The sequence below is a fragment of the Danio rerio genome, chromosome 8 (assembly GCF_049306965.1).
Source record: "Danio rerio strain Tuebingen ecotype United States chromosome 8, GRCz12tu, whole genome shotgun sequence".
NCBI classification, from domain to species: Eukaryota; Metazoa; Chordata; class Actinopteri; order Cypriniformes; family Danionidae; genus Danio; species Danio rerio.
Window position 1 is genome coordinate 56,464,969 of NC_133183.1, and position 24,173 is coordinate 56,489,141.

The 24,173-nt window shown below is 37.0% G+C and overlaps 2 protein-coding genes across 16 annotated transcripts in view; both read right to left on the reverse strand.

The window, feature by feature from the left end:
• gpr153 (G protein-coupled receptor 153) overlaps positions 1–6,529 on the reverse strand; it is a 93,035-nt gene extending 86,506 nt beyond the window's left edge. For all 7 annotated transcript variants that reach the window (XR_012384751.1, XM_068223222.2, XM_068223221.2 and 4 more), the window contains exon 1: positions 6,231–6,529. The gene's annotated coding sequence lies outside the window, so the exon portion shown is untranslated. The remainder of the gene's footprint in view (positions 1–6,230) is intronic.
• Positions 6,530–18,967: 12,438 nt separating this feature from the next.
• Positions 18,968–24,173, reverse strand: part of acot7 (acyl-CoA thioesterase 7) — a 138,593-nt gene continuing 133,387 nt past the window's right edge. For 4 of the 9 annotated variants that reach the window (XM_068222932.2, XM_005167273.6, XM_005167277.6 and 1 more), the window contains one exon: positions 18,968–20,956. In XM_068222932.2, the coding sequence (XP_068079033.1) occupies positions 20,858–20,956 (99 nt within the window). In that variant the 3' untranslated portion in view covers positions 18,968–20,857. The remainder of the gene's footprint in view (positions 20,957–24,173) is intronic. The other 5 variants (XR_012383685.1, XR_012383684.1, XR_012383686.1 and 2 more) reach the window with 2 other exon arrangements.

The window sequence follows — 24,173 nt, forward strand, 5'->3', positions numbered from 1 at the left end:
GCCTCAACAGTCACCAGGTCTCAATCCAACAGAGCACTTTTGGGATGTGGTGGAACGGGAGATTCGCATCATGGATGTACAGCTGACAAATCTGCAGCAACTACGTGATGCTATCATGTCAATAAAGACCAAAATCTCTGAATATTTCCAGTACCTTGTTGAATCTATGCCAAGAAGGATTAAGGCAGTTCTGAAGGCAAAAGAGGGTCCAACCCTGTACAAGTAAGGTATACCTAATAAAGTGGCCAGTGAGTACATCATAATCATGATGTGAGATTTTTGTCATATCCCACAGCCCTATGTGTGTCTTTAAAAGGGTTTGTGCTGGTGCAAGGCTATTGGTAAATCTGTCCCTAAGTCTCCTGAAACCTAATGGTGTGAGGAACAAAACTAAATTTAAGCTGTTATTCATTTACAGTTCTGTAGTTCACAGCCCTCATTTTGCAGTTGAGTATTTGCAAACTTGTTGACTCACTTGACACAAAATGTCATTTGCAAATCAGACACATCAGGTACATCACAATTAGAAAGACAGCAAGGATGTCTGATGCAATTTTAATTTGCGATGACTGTCTGTAAAGTTCTAACTTATATTATTTTTACCACTTATTATGACTTCACCAACACAAGCTCATTAAAAGAGGAGACTTTAGGTTGAAATTGGCATGTCATATTGATCTCGTTCGGCAGAATGAGCAGCAGAACATGTCTGCTGGAGTATAAAACGTCTACAGTGGAAACACTTTGCACATAATTGCTATGTTGAGCAAGTTTCCAAAACATAATTAAAGAGAGAATGTCTGACAATAAGCAGACCTGTGAGCAGAGCCAAGGGTACAATAGATAGTGCTTCCTTCACTGTATAACAAAAACATAATTTTTGTAAATTAATTTGCAACACTCTGGCAAACAAAAATATTCAGCACAACCTAAAGTGTTTATACTGTTCTTTGAACACTCTCTCTGTGAACTTTTCATTTCATGTTACCCTCAGGCATTAATTTAGAGGAGCAGAACATCACTGCTAACAATGGTAAGGCATTTGAATGCTGAATGAAAACTTTTCACGATGTTATGACATGTTTAATGATTATCAGCATCTTAAATACTTTAAAGTTTTTGATACTTTCATTTTTACATATGTTTATTTGCATTTATGTATGGATTATATCATCTCTTCATCAAATTACAAATAATAAATTATTAATTGAGGCGTTTGTAATGCAGTGTATGAGGCGGGACAGTAAATTTGACGTTGTTCTTTCTTCTCGCTGCCATCATTCATTCATTTTCTTGTCGGCTTAGTCCCTTTATTAATCCAGGTTCACCACAGCGGAATGAACCGCCAACTTATCCAGTAAGTTTTTACGCAGCGGATGCCCTTCCAGCCACAACCCATCTCTGGGAAACATCCACACACACACTCATACACTACGGAGAATTTAGCCTACCCAATTCACCTGTACCGCATGTCTTTGGACTGTGGGGGAAACCGGAGCACCCAGAGGAAACCCACGTGGAGGCAGAGAGAACATGCAAACTCCACACAGAAACGCCAACTGAGCCGAGGCTCGAACCAGCGACCTTCTTCCTGGCAGGCGACAGCACTACCTACTGCGCCACTGCCTCGCCATCCTAACATACTTTTAAATGCAATGTTCCTTCAGTGACTGCAATGTGTCCTGTACCTGAGGCAGTAAAGTAGTGTCAAATCCTAATACTTCATCCACCATGCTTCACAGCTGAGGTCTTTTTTTGGAGTTTGTGCAGTAAGTTTTTTCTCTAAACAAAATGTGAATTTATATATAAATATATATATAAAAAAAAGCTAAAATAAAAAAGTTAAAAAATAAATAATGATAATAAAAACCAAACAAGGGCTGCACGATTAATCGAAAAAAGATCACAATCTCGATTTGACCCTACACAAGATCGTAATTCAGCTTTTTCTACGATTCAGCCAATTGTGTTTTAAAGGTCAGGAGAAAAGCAAGGCAGTCGCACAAGTCTTCACAGCAACATTGACACCTTCAAACAACGTTAAAAGTGTAACATACTGTATTTGTTATAATTCACCCAAAAATGTCACAAAGTGTTGTGCATGAAAATAAATGTTTACTGTGTCAGTATAACAACCCTAGCCTATATATAATGTTGAATATAATGCAAGAAGGAATCTGATAATGACAAAATTCTAATTTTACCAGTGAAAACAAATGGTCTAAAATGTTGTCAATGACAGATTACAAGCAGGTGAAAGTTAGGAGCACCGGTGCTTCCAAGCAAAAAGATTAATTTTGAGTCCTGCTGTATATGGTTAACTCTTTATTTTCACATAACGCGTCTAAAGTCATGTGCGGCATGTGATCCTCTGCCCATTTGTCATTGCTATGGCCACCGTCAACTGTTCCTACACACGTGCGGCGGTCAAGTTTCAAAATAGTTCAGCTTTTGTTCACTGTGTGGATTAATGCTGAATGTGTGTCGTTGATTTTACTTTTGGTTAAGGTTTTACTGGTTAATAAAGTGCTATAAAGTTTTCTAACTGGCAAATGATATTATCTTGTGGATCTCTGTCATCTTTTATGCGTGCGTTTGCAATTTCAGGAGGCGTGGCTTTGGGCGACAGGTGAGGGCTTGTATTTGAAAGATACTATGCTAACCGGTTAGCATTTAAGCAGTTCACCTACTGCACCTTTAATGCACTCCTGCATTGGACTCACACATACACTGCACGCTAAGTACTTCAACAATGTTGATAAGGTGGGCATTTCTCTCTGTCTCGTGCTAAACCCAGTTGACCATTCGCAACAGACTGGGTCATTGGACCAATCAGCGAAGATTAGCATCACGCTAATGAGGGGTTAGGGAACCAATGAATCGTTGAACAAATTATATTGGAGTTGTTGTGATAATTAGGTAAAAATAAATGCATATTATAAGACAATGAAAGTGGGCGTCACAGTGGTGCAGTGGGAATGCCTCACAGCAAGAAGGTGGCTAGTTCGAGCCCCTCCTCGGTCAGTTGGCATTTCTGTGTGAAGTTTGCATGTTCTATCCATGTTGGTGTGGGTTTCCTCCGGGTGCTCCGGTTTGACCCCTGATTATTAAAAGGGACTAAGCCGAAAAGAAAATGAAGGGATGAATGTGTTTTTTGACCTTACATGCATATCAGCCTGTTGTTGGAGACCCCCAAAACCAAAATACGAGCGTTAATAATGCATAAAAGGGGCTCTTAAAACCTATTCAGATGTGCTGCGAGTAAAGAACACTTGTGTGATGTAATCAATGATGTATATCTGAGGGAACAAGATGGAAGGAAGTTAGCAAGTGAAGGGCATGAGAAAGGGACAGGAATGCCCCCCACATATTGCCTAATTATCATTATCAAGGGAAAAACTAATATGCAATTTGAAAAAGCCCTTTTTTTTCCCAATCTTGCCCTCAACCTAATTTGAATATAATTTAAGGTTAAAGAAAATTACACATTGTATAAATAATGTTAAAACAAAAAATAAATAAATAAATAAAACCACGATAACTTTAATTAAAGCCTTGTCATCTTTCATAACTTCTTATGTACATTAAAATGTAAAACAAACGACATTTATTTTGTAGTATTACAGTATCGGTGCATAATGTACCCTACCTGTAATAGTCTCTAATTATGCATGGTTTAAAATAAAACCATTGGCGCCGTTTACTGATTTATGAAGCGTATAGCATGGTGTCTGTACACTTAAAGATTATACTACATACTGCTTCTTCCATTCTAGTAAAACTTTAAACTAAGCACACATCCATTGACTAACTGTTAGAAAGCGTGTACCCCCTTGTCACATGGGAAAACTACAATGAAACATACCATGTTCCATTCATTCATTTGCCTTTGGTTTAGTCCCATATTTATCAAGGGTTGCCACAGCGGAATGAACCGCCAACTACTCCAGCATATGTTTTATGGAGCAGATGCCCTTCCAGCCACAACCTAGTACTGGGAAACACCCATACACTCTCACATTCCAGGCCCGTAGACAGCCTGGTGAAGAGGGTGGTTCTTTTTTTTCTCAAAAAAATACGCTATACTCTGAATTTATTTAATTTTGAGAAGCATTTTTAGTGACAATATAAGCATTATTTACATAATAATAATAAAAGTAATAATTATAATAATAATAATAATATACATAATTTACAAATTTACAATTTTTCTAGCCTTTCTTGTAAAAATTACATTTGAAAATGTATGGATAACAGCAATAGCCAAAAAAGAATTCAAGTGAATTTTAATATGGGCAGCTTTTGGTTCTTCACACCTTTTTATTGGTCATTTTTTGTTTCAAGAATAAGGTCCAAAATTTAGAATAAAAGTTACTTGTAAAATATTTTCTCTATTTAAAAGCAGTACAGTAGCGAAAGATAACTTCACTTACATCAGATTGTATGTTTTCTTGCACAGCTGGATAATTGTTACCATTGGCCAAAACTGACTAGCTGAAGTCACACTGCCAACAGAGGATTCCACTTGGCCTCAAAACCTTTTTCGATGAGCTATATGCACTATTTATGATGGCATAGCAGTCAAAATAGGATAAATGAGCTCATGTACAGGACAAATTCTGGACCTTTGTCTGTGAGGGGTAGGTCCTCCAAACCACCCGACCCCCCCACAGGCCTGTATTTAAACTTATACTCTACGGCCAATTTTAGTTAATCCAACTCACTTATACTGCATGTCTTTGGACTGTGGGGGAGCCCATGCGAACAACTCCACACAGCCAGGACTCGAACCAGTAACCTTGTTGTGAGGCAACACTGCTAACCACTAAGCCACCGTGCTGCTCTATCATGTTCTATATTTTAAACATTAAAAATAGAGATCTCTCGATTAAAACAATATTTATCAAATGTGTTTAAGTCTTCTGAAGTGACACAATCTCTTCATATGAAAACTAGATTTAATTTTGGATTTCAGCCATACCTTCCTGATGCACAATGTGCAAATGAGACATGCACGAATGAACCTCATTGGTTGTCAAGTCAAGCAGGCATGCTTGAGTTTCTGTGGCCGAATTTAAAGACTTTAAAAATACATTTGTAAATAAATGCCTAAATCTGTTCTTTTCATAAAGTGATCGCATCTCTTCTTGATGTTTCTAAAACTTGAATTAAGACACCGAATACACAAAGATTTATTTTTTGATCTCTTCACAACAGAAATCTACGATAGACATTATGACAAAACAATTTAAAATAACAGATGCGAATAGATATGTAGTTACGTTTGCAAACTTTTGAAGAGAAAAGTGTGTACACAATGTTTTGGTTACAGAACCAGCACTTTCTAGCATGAAATAAATATGTCCTCTAAATAATAAGAGGGAGGAAATGTAGAGTGAATGTAATGTTGGGATTACACTAAATAAAAGATTCAGCCATAAAACATCCAAATGTGAAGTGTTAGCCTATAGTCAATCAAATTAAGTAAAAGCAAAATCACTTTGGTGACTAATGTAACCCAGTAGGCTTACATGAAATGTTGATAATATGAAAACGACAGGAGACAAACTGAATAGGCTCATTTGCGTGCAGCTCTCGATTAATTATGCATGTATATCTATTATCTCTTAGTACTGTGCCCATGTAAACCACTTTTACTCCCCTGGTCTATTAATACTGACTGTCAGGCAGATGATGGCTAAACGCATCCATTTACTAGAGTCAGCTGAAGGAAGAAGCTGATGATAATATTCTTTTATTGTTAATAATCTTAATGCCTCAATAGTACACCGATAAAGTGACATAACGTGTTAGCGTTTCTCTACACCGTGCTGCCACTGAATCGCTAAATACAAATGAAGCAGCTTAATAAAGGACATTTGCAGTAATGAATAGTTGACTGCAGTCGTGTAGGTGTTCAAAATAGCCTATGATGTCTGTAATGTGAGCTCTGTGGGCGATATGTCACATCTGATAATGTTGAATTGTGTTAACTGAAGCCATTGATATCTTCACGTCTGAATGTTCACTTCCTACAGCATACTGAAAGAACAAGTAAATTTTATATCGCATTAAACACTATCCACTGAAGCAGTTAAAAAGAGGTTTAGTTGTGCAAGCATGTTCCGCTCAAATATGCATTATAATAATCAATATTACATCATTTGCGTGTCTATATTGACTGTAACGTTATATGTTTTGCGAATGGAACAGTGACCCTGGACACCTACCTTTTGCAGATCCCCGTGGATATGTCTTGATTTAAACGTGCTGTCTCTTCATCGTCATGCTTTATTCCCTCAGTTTCGGTTTGCGCGCTATTTTATTCCAAACGCGGGAACATCACGAACGGCACTTCAGAAATGGAAACATTACTGCTATATGTGGCGGTAACCGCTGAAGAAAGAGAACCATTTACACATCCAGAGGTGAACAGATGATGTACTCATGGAGGAGAGCGGTGAAACAACAATGGTTGTCCGTTATCGCGGCATTCTCATTAAGGTCTCGCTGGTGGAGGAGGATGAATGAGCATCAGATGATGAGAGGTTGGGATGAGATCTCCCTCTCCCTTTCTCTTCTGAGTATAACTGGATGAGGTTGGAATTTCTGGATTTTTGTAATGGGTTCTTGAAAGGTCTATAAATCAACTTTTTTGTTTAAGTTAGATAAGTAAAAATGTCCATGTTATAAAGGCTATTATTATAACGTGATTATTATTATTTTTTATGTAACCATGGACATCAAAACCAGTCATAAGTGACATTTTTATTGGATATTGAGATGAAAGGTGAAATAAATTAGCTTTTTATTGCTGTGTAGGATGGGACAAAGTTTGAATTATACATTATACATTGACGATCGGGGGTGTTAGCTTCAGTGAATTAAATGTATGTATTTATTTAAATTAAATCAAATTTATAAATCAAATTTATTTATAAATAAATTCATTTTATTTTCGGCTTAGTCCCTTTATTAATCTGGGGTCGCCAAAGAGGAATAAACCGCCAACTTATCCAGCATGTTTTTTTACACAGCGGATGCCCTTCCAGCTGCAACCTATCACTGGGAAACATCCATACACACTCATTCACACACATACACTACAGACAATTTAGCTTACCCTATTCACCTGTACCGCATGTCTTTGGACTTGTGCAGAACATGCAAACTCCACACAGAAACGCCAACTGACACAGCCGAGGCTCAAACCTCGAAAAAAAAAAAAACCTAATACTACTAATACTTTCCTTCTTAGACTTTACAGACCTGAAACTTGCCTATAGCACTTATTCATTGTTTCTCTTATAGTTGTGTAAATTGCTTCCTTGTCCTCATTTGTAAGTCGCTTTGGATAAAAGCGTCTGCTAAATGACTAAATGTAAAATGTAAATGTAAACCAGCAACCTTCTTGCTGTGAGCAACAATACCTACTGCACAACCGCGTCACCCAGTTTTCAATATTTTGAGGCATAATTAGTGTATTCTGACCTAGGGCAGGGCTATTTGGCCTAAAATTAAAATCTCGATTAATTTGAACTCAACTATAATTAATAAACGATTCTTTTATTTATTTTATTTTTTTGCCCTCAGTTCACTGACAAGTATATGCTCACATATTACAACTGAGAGATTTTTAAATGACTGTGCATTACTTGATTTTAAAGTAATTTAAGTAAACACACACTTTCTACAATCTATGATTTTTTATTGAACATCAACGCTGAACAACAGAAATTAAAACACACATTACCTATAAAGAAGTGAAAATAAACAACTTTCACTTTTGAAAACAAAATAGTGACCGCAGAAGTAAAAATCAAGGCTTAACAGATCGGGGTCACATGACTCCACATGCGGTGGGGAAATTAATTGATAAAATTGACCTGGAAAAATAAGATCGATAATAGGTTCTGAATGTCGATTTCCATCACTTTTCGATTAATCGCCCAGCCCTATTCTGACCTATACAGAACCTCTGATTAAGATTTCAGAGGTTACTTTGGATCAAACTACAAAAACTATGCGTCTAATGCCCAATCCCAATTTTATTTTTGTACCCCTACCCCTTCCCCATGCCCCTTAAAACCGAGTCTGAAGGGGAAGGGCTTCAAAATTTACCCCTAAGAATTGGGACAGCACTACAATTCCTGCACACGTCATCATATGTCATCGCAATCTCATGTTTCATTTGAGATTAGACGGTCGTGACTGCTGTAGTTATTCCAGTTGCGTTATTTTTCGGTATTTATCTTCAAGAAATCATGAAGGCATATATTGTGTTATCATAACAATCTGGCAATTAGCTTGTAACTACTGTGCATTTACACATTGGCCATATTCTTCTATGTAAACACACCTAAAACAACATGAACATTATAGCAGACTCTGTAAAAAGCCCATTCCCAGCCACTAGACTTTTCTGACAGAATATTTTAGTGTCATCGAGTGTCAGAAGGTTAATGGAACTTTTAGCGTTTTTTTTTTTTTTTTTTAACGTCACGGTAAAACATGAACCCGGTTATGAATATATTAAAACTTGTGCTTGTTTGTTGTACAAATTTGTAATAATGGCAAAAAACACTAATTTGTGGATCTCCTTCCGGGTGCAGCTATCCTGCCGTTGTGGCTGTTGTATTCTGAGAAATTTTCTTACCCCTGGATTTTGCATGTGGTCCTGAACAATCTTCATTTGAGGGGCTATCTACCTCTTCAAGCTAAAGAGAATTGGGACACCCCTACGCCTTCACAGGAACTTTACAGAAATATCAATAATTACGATTTCTTTTGCCAATAATATTGAAATTTCAAGATTAATCAATAATTTTGATTAGAGTTATGAGCTTTAAAACCTCATAAAGAAAAACATCTACTTGAGTAGAACAGTCATAAACAAAAAAGACAACAGTGCCATTATTCACCTCATGTTGGTTCTGTTTATTCAGTTCAGTTCAATTACTGTGTAAATTGAATTGGATATGAAATAAGCAACCATATGTTATTACGAACTATGAGATAAAATTGTTTAGGCTATAAATCATAAATCTGTTTAGGTTTTTGGTCTCAACCAAAAAACTGATAAATGCATTGTAACTATTGCAACATTTTGTTTTGTGGTCCAGGGTCACAAATAAGTAAAAGACCAGCAACATTATGGTAAAATTGGTTATATAAAGTTGAAGTCAGAATTATTAGCCCCCCATTGAATTTTTTTTTCTTTTTTAAATATTAAATGATGTTTAACAGAGCAAGGAAATTTTCACAGTATGTTTGATAATATTTTTTCCTTATATAAGAGAAAGTCTTATTTGTTTTATTTCGGCCAAAATAAAAGCAGTTTTTAATTTTTTAAACAAACTTTTAAGGACAAAATTATTAGCCCCTTTAAGCTATATATTTAGATTTTTTGATAGTCTACAGAACAAACCATCGTTATAAAATAGCTTGCCTAAACTCTAACCTGCCTAGTTAACCTAATTAACAAAGTTAACCCTTTAAATGTCCCTTTAAGCTGTATAGAAGTGTCTTGAAAAATATGTAGTAAAATATTAATTACAATAAATCAGTTATCAGATATGAATTATTAAAACTATTATGTTTAGAAATGTGTTGAAATAAACACCGTTAAACAGAAATTGGGGTAAAAATAAACAGGGGTGCTAATAATTCAGGGGGGCTAATAATTCTGACTTCAACTGTATTCCATTTACGCTTCTTTGAAAATCCCCCTTAAATATTTTCGCTTAATGGTAACTGGACTAATTTGTGTCCCACAAACAGTGGCCATTGTGCAGCCTTTCCTATTCCATTGACATTATCACAGTTACATAACACTGGTGGGGAAGATTTCCTTCTTCATGAGCTCGCTTAATGTATGAATAGACCTTCCCTTGAGGCTACTATAGTGCCCAGTGATAAAAATACAAGCTCCAACTGAATGGACAAACATCCCCTTTATCTAATTACACCCAGTCATTATGAAAATAAATCCAAACCATTTCAAAGTCAACAGAAAGATCTTCCGTCCATTTGCAAAACTGCTTGTTCCACGTAGAGTTGGGGGGAGGATGCTGGAGCCTATCCCAGCTTTTCTGGCCATAAGCAGGAAATAAATAAATGATAATAAATACATTTTTTTAAACTTGAAGAGGTGGCACTATAATGGAAAATATTTCAGATTTGAGTAATTTCAGTGTGCTACAAATACATATTGTGCCTTAATCTGAAAAATAACCCTGCTAGCGTATTTACATGATTATACAATGTATAGATATGCGAATCTTTGTCTGAATGTTGAGCTGGGCTATACACTGTGTAAGAATACGATTCTACACAAGGGAATTAAACATCTTTTGAAGGCTGACTGCACATACATTACATAATAATGTTCTCCCCAATGAATCACATGGAGGAAATGACTTTCATGAAATATAGTTTACACGTTTTCCATGAACACCCATGTTTTTTTTCCGTGTCAGGTTATTGCGATAGACATTTCCATAGATATTGCATTGTGTAAATTAGAATGAAGTCACCGTCAAACACTTTAGGGTGTATTTATATGGACAAATCATAGCTGTATGGGCTGATTGTAAACTATTCTGTATTGAGTATATTGCATTAATGACCGAAGACACCCAGTTTATAACAGAATGGTGAATCATTAGCTTATGGCAGAAAATAGAAGCTATAAAAAGGGGACATTTGCCCATGCAGGACTGGCTTCATATTTAATATGTTTGCATATTCAGCCTATTATATAGTGTGATGTAACCTTTCTGCAGTTTATATAAGCTATATTAGCTTGGATCCTGTTTGAACACGTTAGTATTTTCAACACATCTTATGATTCTAGCCCATCTGCACAGCAGTGTTGCTATAAAGAGCTTGTTTCTTACTAGACATAAAATATTCATTTGATTCCAGGGAAATAAAAGGCAGGAGCCTGACGTTCCTCTGAATATCAATAACCAGAGTAGGAGAGATATAGGGGACAGCGGGAAATTATTACAATGACTGCATGGAGCCAGGTGACCTGGAAGTAAAATATGACAGAAAACATCCAAGCCTACTCATTCACCTCAGCCTGAGGCACAGCCGCTCTGCTTCATGGAGCTCTGGGGCTCTCCAGAACTTCAACATCAGAGCTGACCGCAGTGTACTTACCTACTTACCTGCTTATCTCTCCTAATTCAGTTTTTCCACATTTTTTTATGTTACAGCCTTATTCCAAAATGGATTAAATTAATTTATTTTCTCAAAATTCGACACACAAAACCCCATAATGACAATGTGAAAAAAGATCTTTCTGAAATTGTTGCAAATTTCTTAAAAATAAAAAACCTGAAAAATCACATATATAGAAGTATTCACAGCCTTTGCCCAATACTTTGTTGATGCACCTTGGTCAGCAATTACATCCTCAAGTCTTTTTGAATATGATGCCACAAGCTTGGCACACCTGTCTTTGGGAATTTTTGCCCATTCCTCTTTACTGTACCTGGGAAGTGATGGTGTATAGCCATTTTCAGATCTCTCCAGAGAGATTCAATAGGATTTAGGTCTGGGCTCTGGCTGGGCCACTCAAGGACATTTACCAAGTGGCGGTGAAGCCACTCCATTGATATTTTGGCGGTGTGCTTTTTGTCATTGTCCTGCTGGAAGATGGACAATGCCCCAGTCTGAGGTCAAGAGCACTTTGAAGCAGGTTTTTATTCAGGATGTCTCTGTACATTGCTGCATTCATCTTTCCCTCCATCTTGACTAGTCTTCCAGGTCCTGCTGTTGAAAAGCATCCCCACAGCATGATGCTGCCACCACCATGCTTCACTGTAGGGATGGTATTAGCCTGGTGATGAGCGGTGCCTGGTTTTCTCCAAACGTAACGCCTGGCATTCACTCCAAATTCACTTCAATTTTAGTCTCATCAGACTAGAGAATTTAGTTTCTTATGATCTAAGAGTCCTTCAGATGCCTTTTGGCAAAATCTAGGCGGGTCTTCCGTCTAGCCACTCTACCATACAGGCCTGATTGGTGGATTGCTGCACAGATGGTTGTTCTGTAAGATTTTTTTCTGTAAGGTTCTCCTCTCTCCACAGAAGAACGCTGTAGCTCAGACAGTGACCATCAGGTTATTGATCACCTCCCTGACTTTGCCCTTCTTTTCCGATCACTCAGCTTAGATCAGTGGTCACCAAACTTGTTCCTGGAGGGCCGATGTCCAGCAGATTTTAGTTTTAACCCTAATCAAACACACCTGAACAAGCTAATCAAGGTCTTTCTAGGTATACTTGAAACATTTAGGCAGGTGTGTTGAGGCAAGATGGAGCTAAACCCTGCAGGGACACCGGCCCTCCAGGACCAGGATTGGTGACCCCTGGTTTAGATGGTCGACCAGCTCTAGGAAGAGTCCTGGTAGTTCCAAACATCTTCCACTTACGGATTAAACTCACTGTGCTCACTGGAACTTTCAGAGCAGCAGAAATTTTTCTGTAGCCTTCCCCAGCCTCGAGACAATCCTGTCTCAGAGGTCTACAGACAATTCCTTTGTCTTCATGCTTGGTTTGTTCTTGGACATGCACTGTCAACCCTGGGACCTTGTATAGACAGGTGTATGCCTTTTCAAATCATGTCCAATCAACTAAATTTACCACAGGTGAACTCCAATTAAGCTGCTGAGACATCTCAAGAATGATCAGTGGAAACAGAATGTACCTGAGCTCAATTTAGAGCTTCACGGCAAAGGCTGTCAATACTGATGTACATGTGATTAAGTTTGTTTTTTTTTGTTAATTATTTGCAACAATTTCAAAAAATATTTTGTTCACATTGTCATTATGGGGTATTGTGTGCAGACTTTTAAGGAAATAAATTAATTTAATGCACCCAATGCACTAATTGAACAGTGCCAACACACTTCCCTAAACCCAACCGACCCAATCCAGAAAAAGAAAAAGCCCTCTCCTGATTTTTACCACATTTTCAGATTTTATCACATTCTCACCCTTTTTACGTTTTTTTTTTTTTTTTTGGTTTATGTCATACCTGCTTTCTGGAATCGCACTTCGCTGGACTTGAACCCCATTGTCGTGGTCAACTGCATCCCAAGTCCGCCGACGTTTGCGATGAGCCACTCGACAAACTGGTAATAGCTGGAAAGCCATCCATATAGAGGTAAGTGGTCAGCTGCTAGCGCGAAAAGGAACAGCATCATACCGCCCCGTAGCGTTCATTTTAAAAGCAAAATGCAGCCATACGTACATAATTCGCGTACATAATTTATTTATTTATTTTTTTGCGTTTGTCATATTTTAATGTTTCAGATTATCAAACTAATTTGTACATAAGTCAAAGATAACACAAGTAAACTCATCATGTAATATTAAAATGAAGGTTTGTATTATTATGGGAAAACAAAATACAAACTACATAATCCTGTGTGAAAAAGTGTTGCCTGCATTAAAAAATAACTTAGTTTCAATTTAGTTCAATTTTTCTAGCCACAACCAGACCTGATTCCTACCACACCTGTTCGGAATCAACAAATCATTTCACTAGGATCTGTCTGAGAAGTGAAGTAGACCAAAAGATCCTCATAAAATATACATAAAAACAAACAAACAAAAAAAATAGAAAGAAAATAATTGTGATTTTCCAGTGTGGAAAAGGATGTAAAGCAATTTCTAAAGCTTTGGGACAGCAGTGAGCTACAGTGAGAGCCAGGGAGAATTAATATAATCAAAATACAGTAAGAACTGTTAAACTGTGAAACTCTGTTACAATTTGAAACACTTTTTTAAAAAACCACACACAGCTGCTAATAGCATAACTACTTAACTTTTTAGCTACTGAACTGAACTGAATAAATAGAACTAACTGGAGGAGAACAGTGACACTGCTGTCTTTTTTGTTTAGTACTGTTCAACTGAATTTGAACTTTTCTGAATAAAGTGCTTAAAAAGTTCTGATAAACTTTTGAAACTCTAATCAAATTATCAATTAATCTTAAAATTTCAATAAACAGCACATGGATAGCACGGTTGTTGTTTTAAAATAGCACACACAGTACAAGATCACATTTAACAAAAACAAATGAAATCTGCTTCGTTTTAGAACCAAAGTGTCTTTCAGTTTAAAAGATGTCACTCAATACCATCTGTCACATGATGCATTTTCCCAGCTAAAATAAACCCCTTGTTCATCCTTATGTCTTTCGATGTACTCCCATGGGAAGCGAGTTCAACCCAGCACAAACTTTCCCTACTTTGGGCTAAATTTGGCATGACTGCAAAAATGAAGATAATACATTTTCTATAGATACGTCCCAGCCAGTGGTGTAGTCCTAAAAAAAAAGTGGAGTACTCTTAAACCCACCCCAAATTATAAATGAAAGAAGGCAAAGAAAGATGGGGAAACCCGATTGCTCCTCCATGACCCTTTGATTGGGGTACAAATGATACAGGTGTTTCTGTAGTAAAGAGCTGCAAATATGTAGATATTATAACAATCTTTCGATAAACACACACCGCACTCTTGCTCTGCACAGCTGTGGTTTGCTGATTAAATGAAAAACAAGTTGAAAACGGAAGTCTGCCGCTGTTCTCATATCAAATTTAAAGGGGACTGAGGTGATCATTTAGTAGTGTATAGTTCATGAGCTAAATCGCTAAACTTTTAGGGGTCTGAATAAAAATATAGGAGGGCTAAAGCGACGCCCATGCTGTTTCATGAATATACCTGAACGTTTCACTGATATATCATTTTGTTGACTTGTCAGGGTCTTCGAAAAACTCTTACGAAATTTTCTCACAGCTGCTGTGCTCGTCAAGGGGTGGGGAATGGCACAATTTATACAAAATGCACCAATCGCAACAAATTAAGATGCGAGTTAACTAAAACATGGGTATACTGTTAAAGGGGACGTGAATAAACGTAAATTAGGGAAGTTTCATCGGAAAACAAGTGAGTATACCGAGGATATATGCAATTATTGATCATCAGAAGTGGTAATACCCAAACAGCTCGTGGAAAAAAGTAGGCATACTGAGTATATGTGCGTATAGCCAGAACTACAGCACTGGTCCCATCTATTCACTCAGGTTGTTTGCGGAAGTATTATATTTATAGATGTTAGTCCCAAAATTATATTTCAGAAAAGTAAATAGTTATGGTCACTCTTTACAATAAGGTTCATTAGTTAATGTTAATTAATGCATTTACTAACATGAACAAACAATGGACAATACATCTACTACTGTAATTGTTCATGTTAGTTAACGTTAGTTAATGAAAATACAGTAGTTCATTGTTAGTTCATGTAAACTCATGGTGCATTAACTAATGTTAACAAGCATGGACTTGGATGTTGGACCCCACTATTAAACTGGTCAACCTTACAGCAGAAAAAAAGGTGTTTACAGCCTGATACAAAGTACAATTTTGGTTGATATAGCTACTATTACCCTTCATGACAACTGTGAGGGAGGTGAATTTTTTATAAGTCATCCGTTTAGTTTATATTAAGTTATATTAAGTCTGCATAATTAAGGGCATGGCCACTTGAGTGACAGCTAGATCTCGCTGGTCGACGTCACTTCACCTCAGCTGATTCCGGCTGATTAGCCGCTGAACTTGGCATATACATCATATTTTTGTTTAGTTTTATGTAGCTTTGCACAGTCAGTTGCCTTTTGGAATTATTTCATACAATTATCAGATGATATGGCATGTTGTGAGCACTTAATTGTGCTCACAAACCATTCACATGGCCCCCATTTCCCGGTCATAATAATTAATCATTTATATTTTTCTTCAGACCCGTAATGCTCTCCAGAATCTGACAGATTGATTAGCTGTAGACTCTAGAAAAGTCGTCTAAAGCGTTGTCATACAATGTTAAGCCTGGATTTCATTAATAACCTTGCATTTACTAACACAGACTGTAGTGTTTGGAAGTGATTCACGCTTTACTCCTGTTAAAAAGAACGTCATAAAAACAATGTTTAGTGGCTCAATGTGTTACAGCAGTGTTTTTAAAAGTCTAAACACTTTATTGATATAGTGTACAACCAAGCACATGTGGTCAGAACACAAACAAGTCGCAGGTAATGAAGTATTAAGCGTTTCTCCCAAAGAAAAGCATGTATAAGCAAAGTGCTAGCAGGTGTCTGTAGCTCTGCTCACGCTCAGCCTCTTTGCCCTTGTTTGGTATCCCCCGGTTGGTGCGATGATGTGCGAACAAAATGGCGACGGTTGGCCTACTTGTAGCTTCTTTTGCGTTCTTCAGAAACCTATGGGTGATGTAACGGATACTACGTCCATATCTTTTACAGTCTATGATCATGCACAGTGTATTAGGACAGTCACTGGCAATGACACTTTCTAAAGAACCATGTCTGATAAAAAACTTGCATTTTCAGGCCCACCAAAATGCCAGGGTTCACTCAAAAATTTTATATTTGCTTTTTGTTCAAACTACTTATGTAAAATAAGCTGAATCTACACAATTCTTCACTTTTGGGGGGACAACTTAATTGTTTTATGTTCAATTCACTTTCATTTGTAAAAACTAATCAGTTAGGGTGTTTCTCAGTACCAAGTATGCAAAGTTCAAACTTTGGTCCTTGGAAGTTCAGACTTTGGAAGAACGAACTCTCAAGGACACAAGTCAGGTACTTCTTCAAATTTAACTGCAGTGTACTTTATAAAGTCACTTACCTCACATTCATCGGTTTCACTCCAAACTCCAAATGATTTCATTATATAAAGCACAGCCTTATATATAATATTATGTTATTAATATTATAAATTAATGTTTGATTTCAGAAAATGTCAACATAAATCACCATAAAAGTGAAATAGGTCATTATACACAGACTCGTGTCTTTGATTATCAGATTTAAGAAACTACAGCGGACATTATAAAAGTATAAAGTACAAGATTTAACAAAAAGAAATAAAGATAATTTTCATCAACTTGTTAAACGAAGACAAAGCGAGAATGATGTTAACTAAAACTTTATGTCGTACACCATGCCCACCAAGAGAGTACCATTGGTACCCCCTTGTGAAGACAGCAGTGTTGTCACATTAATGGAATTTGGTACCAATCGGTTCTGAGATTTTAAGTAGACTGTGAACACAATAGCCAATCACGGTGTTTAAGAATGCACTCAACAGCACTCAAATGTTAGTGGGAAATGGACGTTTTAAAAATTTCAGTACCGATTGGTACAAAATTCCACTATCGTGACAACACTAGTAGACAGAGATTTTTTCGGAAACTTTAGATTAGAGGGTCACAAACCCTGCTACTGGCGAGCTACCTTCCTGCAGATTTCAGTTGCAACCCCTTACCAAACACACCAGTCTGTAATTATCAAGTGCTGCTTCAGGTCCTATTAATTGGTTCAGGTGTGTTTGATCAGGTTTGGAGCTGAATTCTGCAGGAAGGTAGCTCTCCAGGAACAGGGTTGGTGACCTCTGCTCTAGATAAAACACATGTGTGGACATGGATATGTTTGTTCTAAAATGCTGTTATAAAACTGAAACGCATTAGTGTAGATCAGTGGTGTCCAAACTTAATCCTGGAGGGCCGGTGTCCTGCAGTTTAGTTCCTACCCCAATCAAACACAACTGGGTAGCTAATCAAGCTCTTAAGCTGCGCTCACACTAGAGTTTGTGTGTGCGAAATTCTGTCATACGGCGCTGCGAAAGGGGCGGGATTAAACAAGATTATTAGACATTAAAAAAAGCGAGCAATTGCTCCATGTTTTAAATTTCTGTCCAGAGAGGTCATGTTTTGATCCTCGGTTGGTGTCACGCAGTCAAGTGATGCGATGTCGCAGGTCAGAGTTCACCAAGTTTGAACTATGCACCGCAGCAACCTGCGAAACTTGACTCATGACCACGTATTTCCAGTCTGACGCATTCGCGTGCGCATGAATGGAAGTCTATGGGAGGAAAAGCCCAGTGTGACTGCAGCTTTACTAGGCTTTCTAGAAACATCCTTGCAGGTGTGTTGAGGCAAGTTGAGGCTAAAATCTGCAGGACACCAGCCTTCCAGGACCAAGTTTGGAAACCCTTGGTGTAGATGGCGCCTAAATCTTTATGCTGTCTTTGAAGTCTATCTGAAATCAGTTTTATGAATTGCCTTTGTGCACAAACATTGCCCCTAGAGTCACTGCCTGATAGGGCAGCAAGGCAACAAGTCAGTTGCCTAAGCTTTCCTTGTCAAAATTTCTGTCAAACCTAAAAGCAATTAGGTCATAAAACACTAGCTGCATTTCCATTCACCTATTTTTATGTGCATTTTGGAATATCGCATTAAAAAAAACCTGGACAGAAATGCCAAGATGCGCATAAAAGTAAAAAATGTGCATAAAAAAATTATGCACACAAGTGGGTAGGATGAACTTTTTATCTTATAAGAAAAATGTGCATATACTAGGACGGAAATGCATTTACCGAATAAATTCCAGCTTGCGCATCAAAAAAGTCGTGTGATTTTGCTTTAACAGCTCAAAAATGGCGGAAAGTGATTGGTATGTTTGGGTGGACGATGAGGTCTGAACATTTTTAAATGTTATATACGAGAAAGAAGTGACGACCATCCTTGATGGAAAACATCAGCAAAACACGCAAATCCTCAAGAAAGTGTGAGTGGAGATGATTCTAAATGGATATGACTATGATACGACACCTCTACGTGTTCTATGACGCAAGTAAGTTATTATATACGAAAAAAAGGCCTTCTCCTAATGCAGCAACTTCCATTTGTCTTTTGATATTTGGCGCCAGTTTATCAATTAATGATTTCATTCTCTTGGACTCGTTGGATGGAAACGGTGCTTTATTCGCAAATGTTTTATGCAATACTTCAGTTTTGCGCATATATTTAATTCGCATCTTTAAATGGAAATATGGCTAGTGTCAATCTAGATGGTACTGCACACTGAACAGACATCAATTATAGCTGCATTAGCAAGCTTTTATTAGTGTAGATCTGCAAATTTCACAAATCACCTGTTACAATAAAACATAAATATATTTCTTTTTTGTTTGCTTGTTTCACTTGCGATACACACACATACACACAAAGTGCTTTGGTGAATTCATATAATAGTCAGTAAAATCTATATCTCCTTCTATACATACAGTTGAAGTCAGAATTATTAGCCCCCTTGAATTATTAGCCCCCTTGGTTATTTTTTTCCTCAATTCCTTTTTAAGTTTTTTCTAAATACATTTCTAAACATAATAGGGTAACACTTTATAATAACTACACACTATAAATCATTTATTAAGCATTAGCAAATAGTGAACTCATTATCTGTTAAGCATTAACTCTACATTAATAAACGTTAGTAAGCAGTTTATAACTGCAGCTACAAATGCTCTATTCTTGACTTATAACCACATTTAAAATGTGCTTAATAATTGTACTTTCATACTTAGTAAATGATTAATTTTTCATTACTAAATTAAGTATCGCATTATTTACAAACCAGTTGTATTTAAGAGTAGTTGGGGGTTTTTAGGATCTTTCAGAATGAGTTAGTAAATGATTAATAAACTATTGAAATCAACAAATATATGTCTTATTATTCAGGCATATATTAATGGTTACTATGTATGTTAATAAATGCTTTATTAACTCAACTTCACCAAGTTTTGTGACCTAATCTAAAGTGAGGACTACTCATGCTTTACAAATTCCTTATTAAATGACAAATAAAGGCTCAGTTAAATTCTAAACAGGACAAATGACATTATTCATTCCTATTCATTTAAAGATACACAAATGAAACTGTACTTCAAATAAAAAATAAATCTTTGCAACCTGATCTAAAATAAAATCACTGTAGAGTTTAAACATGACATTTTATTACATTATTTAATTATTATATTGTTGTTATTTTATCCAGTTTTGTTGTATTTTGACACTCCTGTCATTCAGCAATGTTTAAACTTTACAGTAATTTTACATTTTAGAAAAGATTGCAAAGATTATAGTTCATTTGATTCTGAGCCTTTTAAGCCTTTTTTTGAGCCTTTTTCTGAGCCTAATTTAGTAATGAAAAATAAATCATTAACTAAGTATGAAAATCAACCATTAACTACATTATATAGGTGCTTATAAGTCAAGAATAGAGCATTTGTAGCTGCAGTTATAAACTGCTTACTAACGTTTATTAATGTAGAGTTAATGCTCAACAGATAATGAATTCACTATTTGCTAATGCTTAATAAATGATTTATAGTGTGTAGTTATTATAAAGTGTTACCCATAATGGTTTTAATAACTCATTTCTAATTATTGATTTATTTTATCTTTGTCATGATTATAGTAAATAATACTTGACTAGATGTTTTTCAAGACACTTCAACACAGCTTAAAGTGACATGTAAAGGCTCAACTAGGTTAATTAGGTTAAATAGGCAGGTTAGGGTAATTAGGCAAGTTATTGTATAATGATGGTTTGTTCTGTAGACTATTGAAAAAAAAAAAGCTTAAAGGGGCTAATAATTTTGACCTTAAAATGGTTTAAAAAAAATAAAATATGCTTTTATTCTAGTCGAAATAAAACAAATAAGACTTTATCCAGAAGAAAAAATTTTATCAGACATACTGTTAAAATATCCTTGCTCTGTTAAACATCATTTGGGAAATATTTAAAAAAAAGAATAAAAAATTCAAAGGGGGGCTAATAATTCTGATTTCGATTTTATATATTTCCTATTCAGTGAGCTACATTTGTGTGAAAACAGAGGTTCTTAATACAGTATGTTGAACGTTGCGGCTCTATTATTCTAGAATTTTCTTCTACAACACAGTGTGGTGTTTGTGAGGTAAAAGTCATTGTTGACGCTCCTTATCTGCGAGTCTCTTTGCCTTGTTCTGCAGGTAGCGCGCTTTCCCTTCTTCAAACCGCTTCTGTTCCTCTTCACCCTCCAACTGCAAGAAGATAAAAGACACATTTTACACACACGCACTGCTGAATACTGTTGCGTGCCGCCAGGAAATGCTTCAGTTTTGAAGGTCATACACATATCATGAAAAACCCACTGAAGAGTTAAGACCATTATCAGAAAATGTCCACACAAACACACACGGACTCTGCTTCCCAATCTTAGCATGGAACCTCTGTCATTTCTCCAGTGAATGTTTATAGATGTGTGTGTATCCCGACAAGTGCTTTGCTATAACTCACAACTACACGGGCGAACGGTGCAAATTAAACCACAGGAGAGCCTGACTGGAAACATGTCATCACATTGTTTTCACAGCGCTGCCAGTTTGACTGGAATGTAGTGAAGCCTAATTGCTACTGGTACAGGGAAACATCTCTATGAAACTTCACTTTTAGATCCTATAACCATTCAAAGCAAAATACTATCATGTTGTTTGAATTAAAATGATAGATCAAATAGAACAATATCAACACAATTTCACTGCAATTCGTAACTTTTTGATTTAGTGGCTGATTCAAATGAATTTGAATTATCTCATTGGTTTGAGAGTGGGGTTTCAGTGTTTCCCCTAGGTTTACAGTTTTTTGGGAGGGTTGTGGATTGGGTTTGGGGCGCGATGCGGCCCAACGCAGCGTGGCTGTTCAGACTCACACTGACACAAGGAGTCATGGGCTGTTTCTCAATTCCAAGAACACAGAGAATGGACTTGCGTACTTGTGGAGACCGGTCTTGCCAGGTGTCCTCGGAAAAGCGAACTCAGGAGGCCACGACGGCAGAGAACTCGCCCTGTGAGAATTGAGATGCTGCGTTCTTCCTGATGGTCACATGACCTTCACGTGTTTTAAGTGAAGTTTATTTATAAACAAATTTCGAGAGGATCACGTGCTTATGATTGCTCACAGCTGTTCCTACTGTAGCTAATGACTGATTATCCTATCAGAGGATCCTTAACTCACTATAAATAACCAGACTTTTCTCATCTCAATATCTTCGTCTTGAAGAAACCCCCCCACCCAACCCTACTTTCCCTCCTTTCGAACGGGTGTCAAGGTGGCCAGCGATTAGCGCTGTTGCCTCACAGCAAGAATGCCCCTGGTTTAATTCCCTTCCAAACCAGACGGCATTTCTGTGCGGAGTTTGCTCGTTCTCCCCGTGGTCGCGTGGGTTTTCCCCAGGTCCTCCGGTTTCCTATCAAACTCTAATCAAATAATCCAAATACTTTAGCTAAACTCTGAGTACACCTTTCAGCATCCAAATCTGACACTTAGCTACAACAAGCAAGAAGGGAGTCATCGAGATCTACCTGAGCTCAACCACCCCTCTCGCCTTGCAATGGGAGGGAGCCCAGGGCTCGAGGATCTTATAAGCTCAGGGCTCTCTCCCGGGACAGCACGCCAAACTAGCTTTATTATCAATCAGTGCAGCATTCATACAATGATTCTTTGTTTTTCCCCTTTTCAAAATATATACTCTGCATAAAAAACATTATAATATACTCTGCACAATATAAATAATTTTGATTTTAATACGAATTTTAGCAAACAAATGTGTTTATTACTTTATTAAGATGTTCCTGTTAATGTTTACTTTCACCGTTTCATTTAGGGAAACTCTTGAGGAAAATAAATTCTATCTCTGAACTTTAATAATAAATCTAAATAAAATGCTGCGCTTCCCACCTCCAGTCGCAATGACTTCTGGGACTTCCAGAGTGAGATTGGTGCATCGGTGCGTCCTCGATATCAATATCACATCCGGGACCTTTCATGCGTCCTCCGTACTTTTGGTCTTGAGTATTGGAACTGAACTTAGGCAGCTGATGATGACGTTTCACGAGAACGCAAGACCTCTGAAGAACGCATGTTGAGAAACAGCCATGGTCTTTTAATGACAGCAGTAAATAACTGAGCAACTATTTGTAAATTATAAATTAACATTTATTTTAAATCTTTTTTGTTCACAAACTGTGCAGCTTTTGTCACTGCATAGTATCTTTATGGGCTTCTGTAAGAACATTTCCTGGGCCTTTTGGTATGGAAAGTCAGAAATGTCTGGCCCATTTATTGAGACATTTATTAAACATGTCTCTTATAAAAATGTAGATGTGAACATGTCATGGCCAGAAGCAGCTTTACAGAAAATAATTCATCCATTCATTTTACTTCAGCTTAGTGCCTTATTTATCAGGGGTCATGATTTGCTCGATATCTTTACTGCTCTATTAATTTAACCTATCAAATGTAATGTTTAGACCATCACTGTGCCTCTCGTGACCTTTACTTGTGCACATTAACTCTCGTTGCCATGATTTCCAGGTATTTAAATTGGTTTTGGGGGATCACGTAGCCGGAATGAATTTGCGGAAGACACGCAGAGCTTCCGGGAGAGGTCATAACTAGACACAAGATAGAGGAGATAGCTCCGCTTGCATCACAGCATGGGATGTGCAGGACGTATCTGAAGAACCGGGAGGGTTGCGGGACGTATTTGAGGACCAAGCGGGAGACGCACGATTTTCGGTAGATTATCATTTCGTTTGCGGACATCCGGGAGTCTCTATTCTTTTGCAGGAGTTGGGATGTCTGCATCTGTATATATTTTAGCTGCAGTGACGCCAGTGCAGAACAGAAATGGCATGCTGTTGTGTGAATAAGATATTACATATGGCTATTTAGCTTGTTTATTTAAAAAAGTTGTGATCTGGCGCTATATAGATAATACAATTAACGTGACTTCAATATAATGGTAGGGGGAAACACTGGGTTTGGTGCCACGTCTCTTTAAAAAAAAAAAAAAAAAAAACTTACATTTTCGTACGAATTAGCCACTAAACTGACAAAAAGTAAAATAGTTGTTTCCTCGGTAGACCAGGCTGGCAATACATAAAAAATGTACACAATTTATTGCATTTTGATATTGAGATTTTTCATCATACATATAATATCTTAATCAAAGGTGCTGTATGTAAGTTTATGACTCTTCTAAAGCATAAAGTTACCATAATGTGTTTGCAGATGTTTAAAAAACTTGCCAAGTGAATATTCTCGTTTATCTGAAAAACAATGCTGAAGTTTTAAAAATGTGCATGATGTGCCAGAACGTCTTTGTTTTGGATCTTTCAACCCACCCAATGCCAGTTTAGCCAATGATATTTCAGCACTCCGGTTTGCCTTGGTGAAAAACTGTGCATTTCATTCATT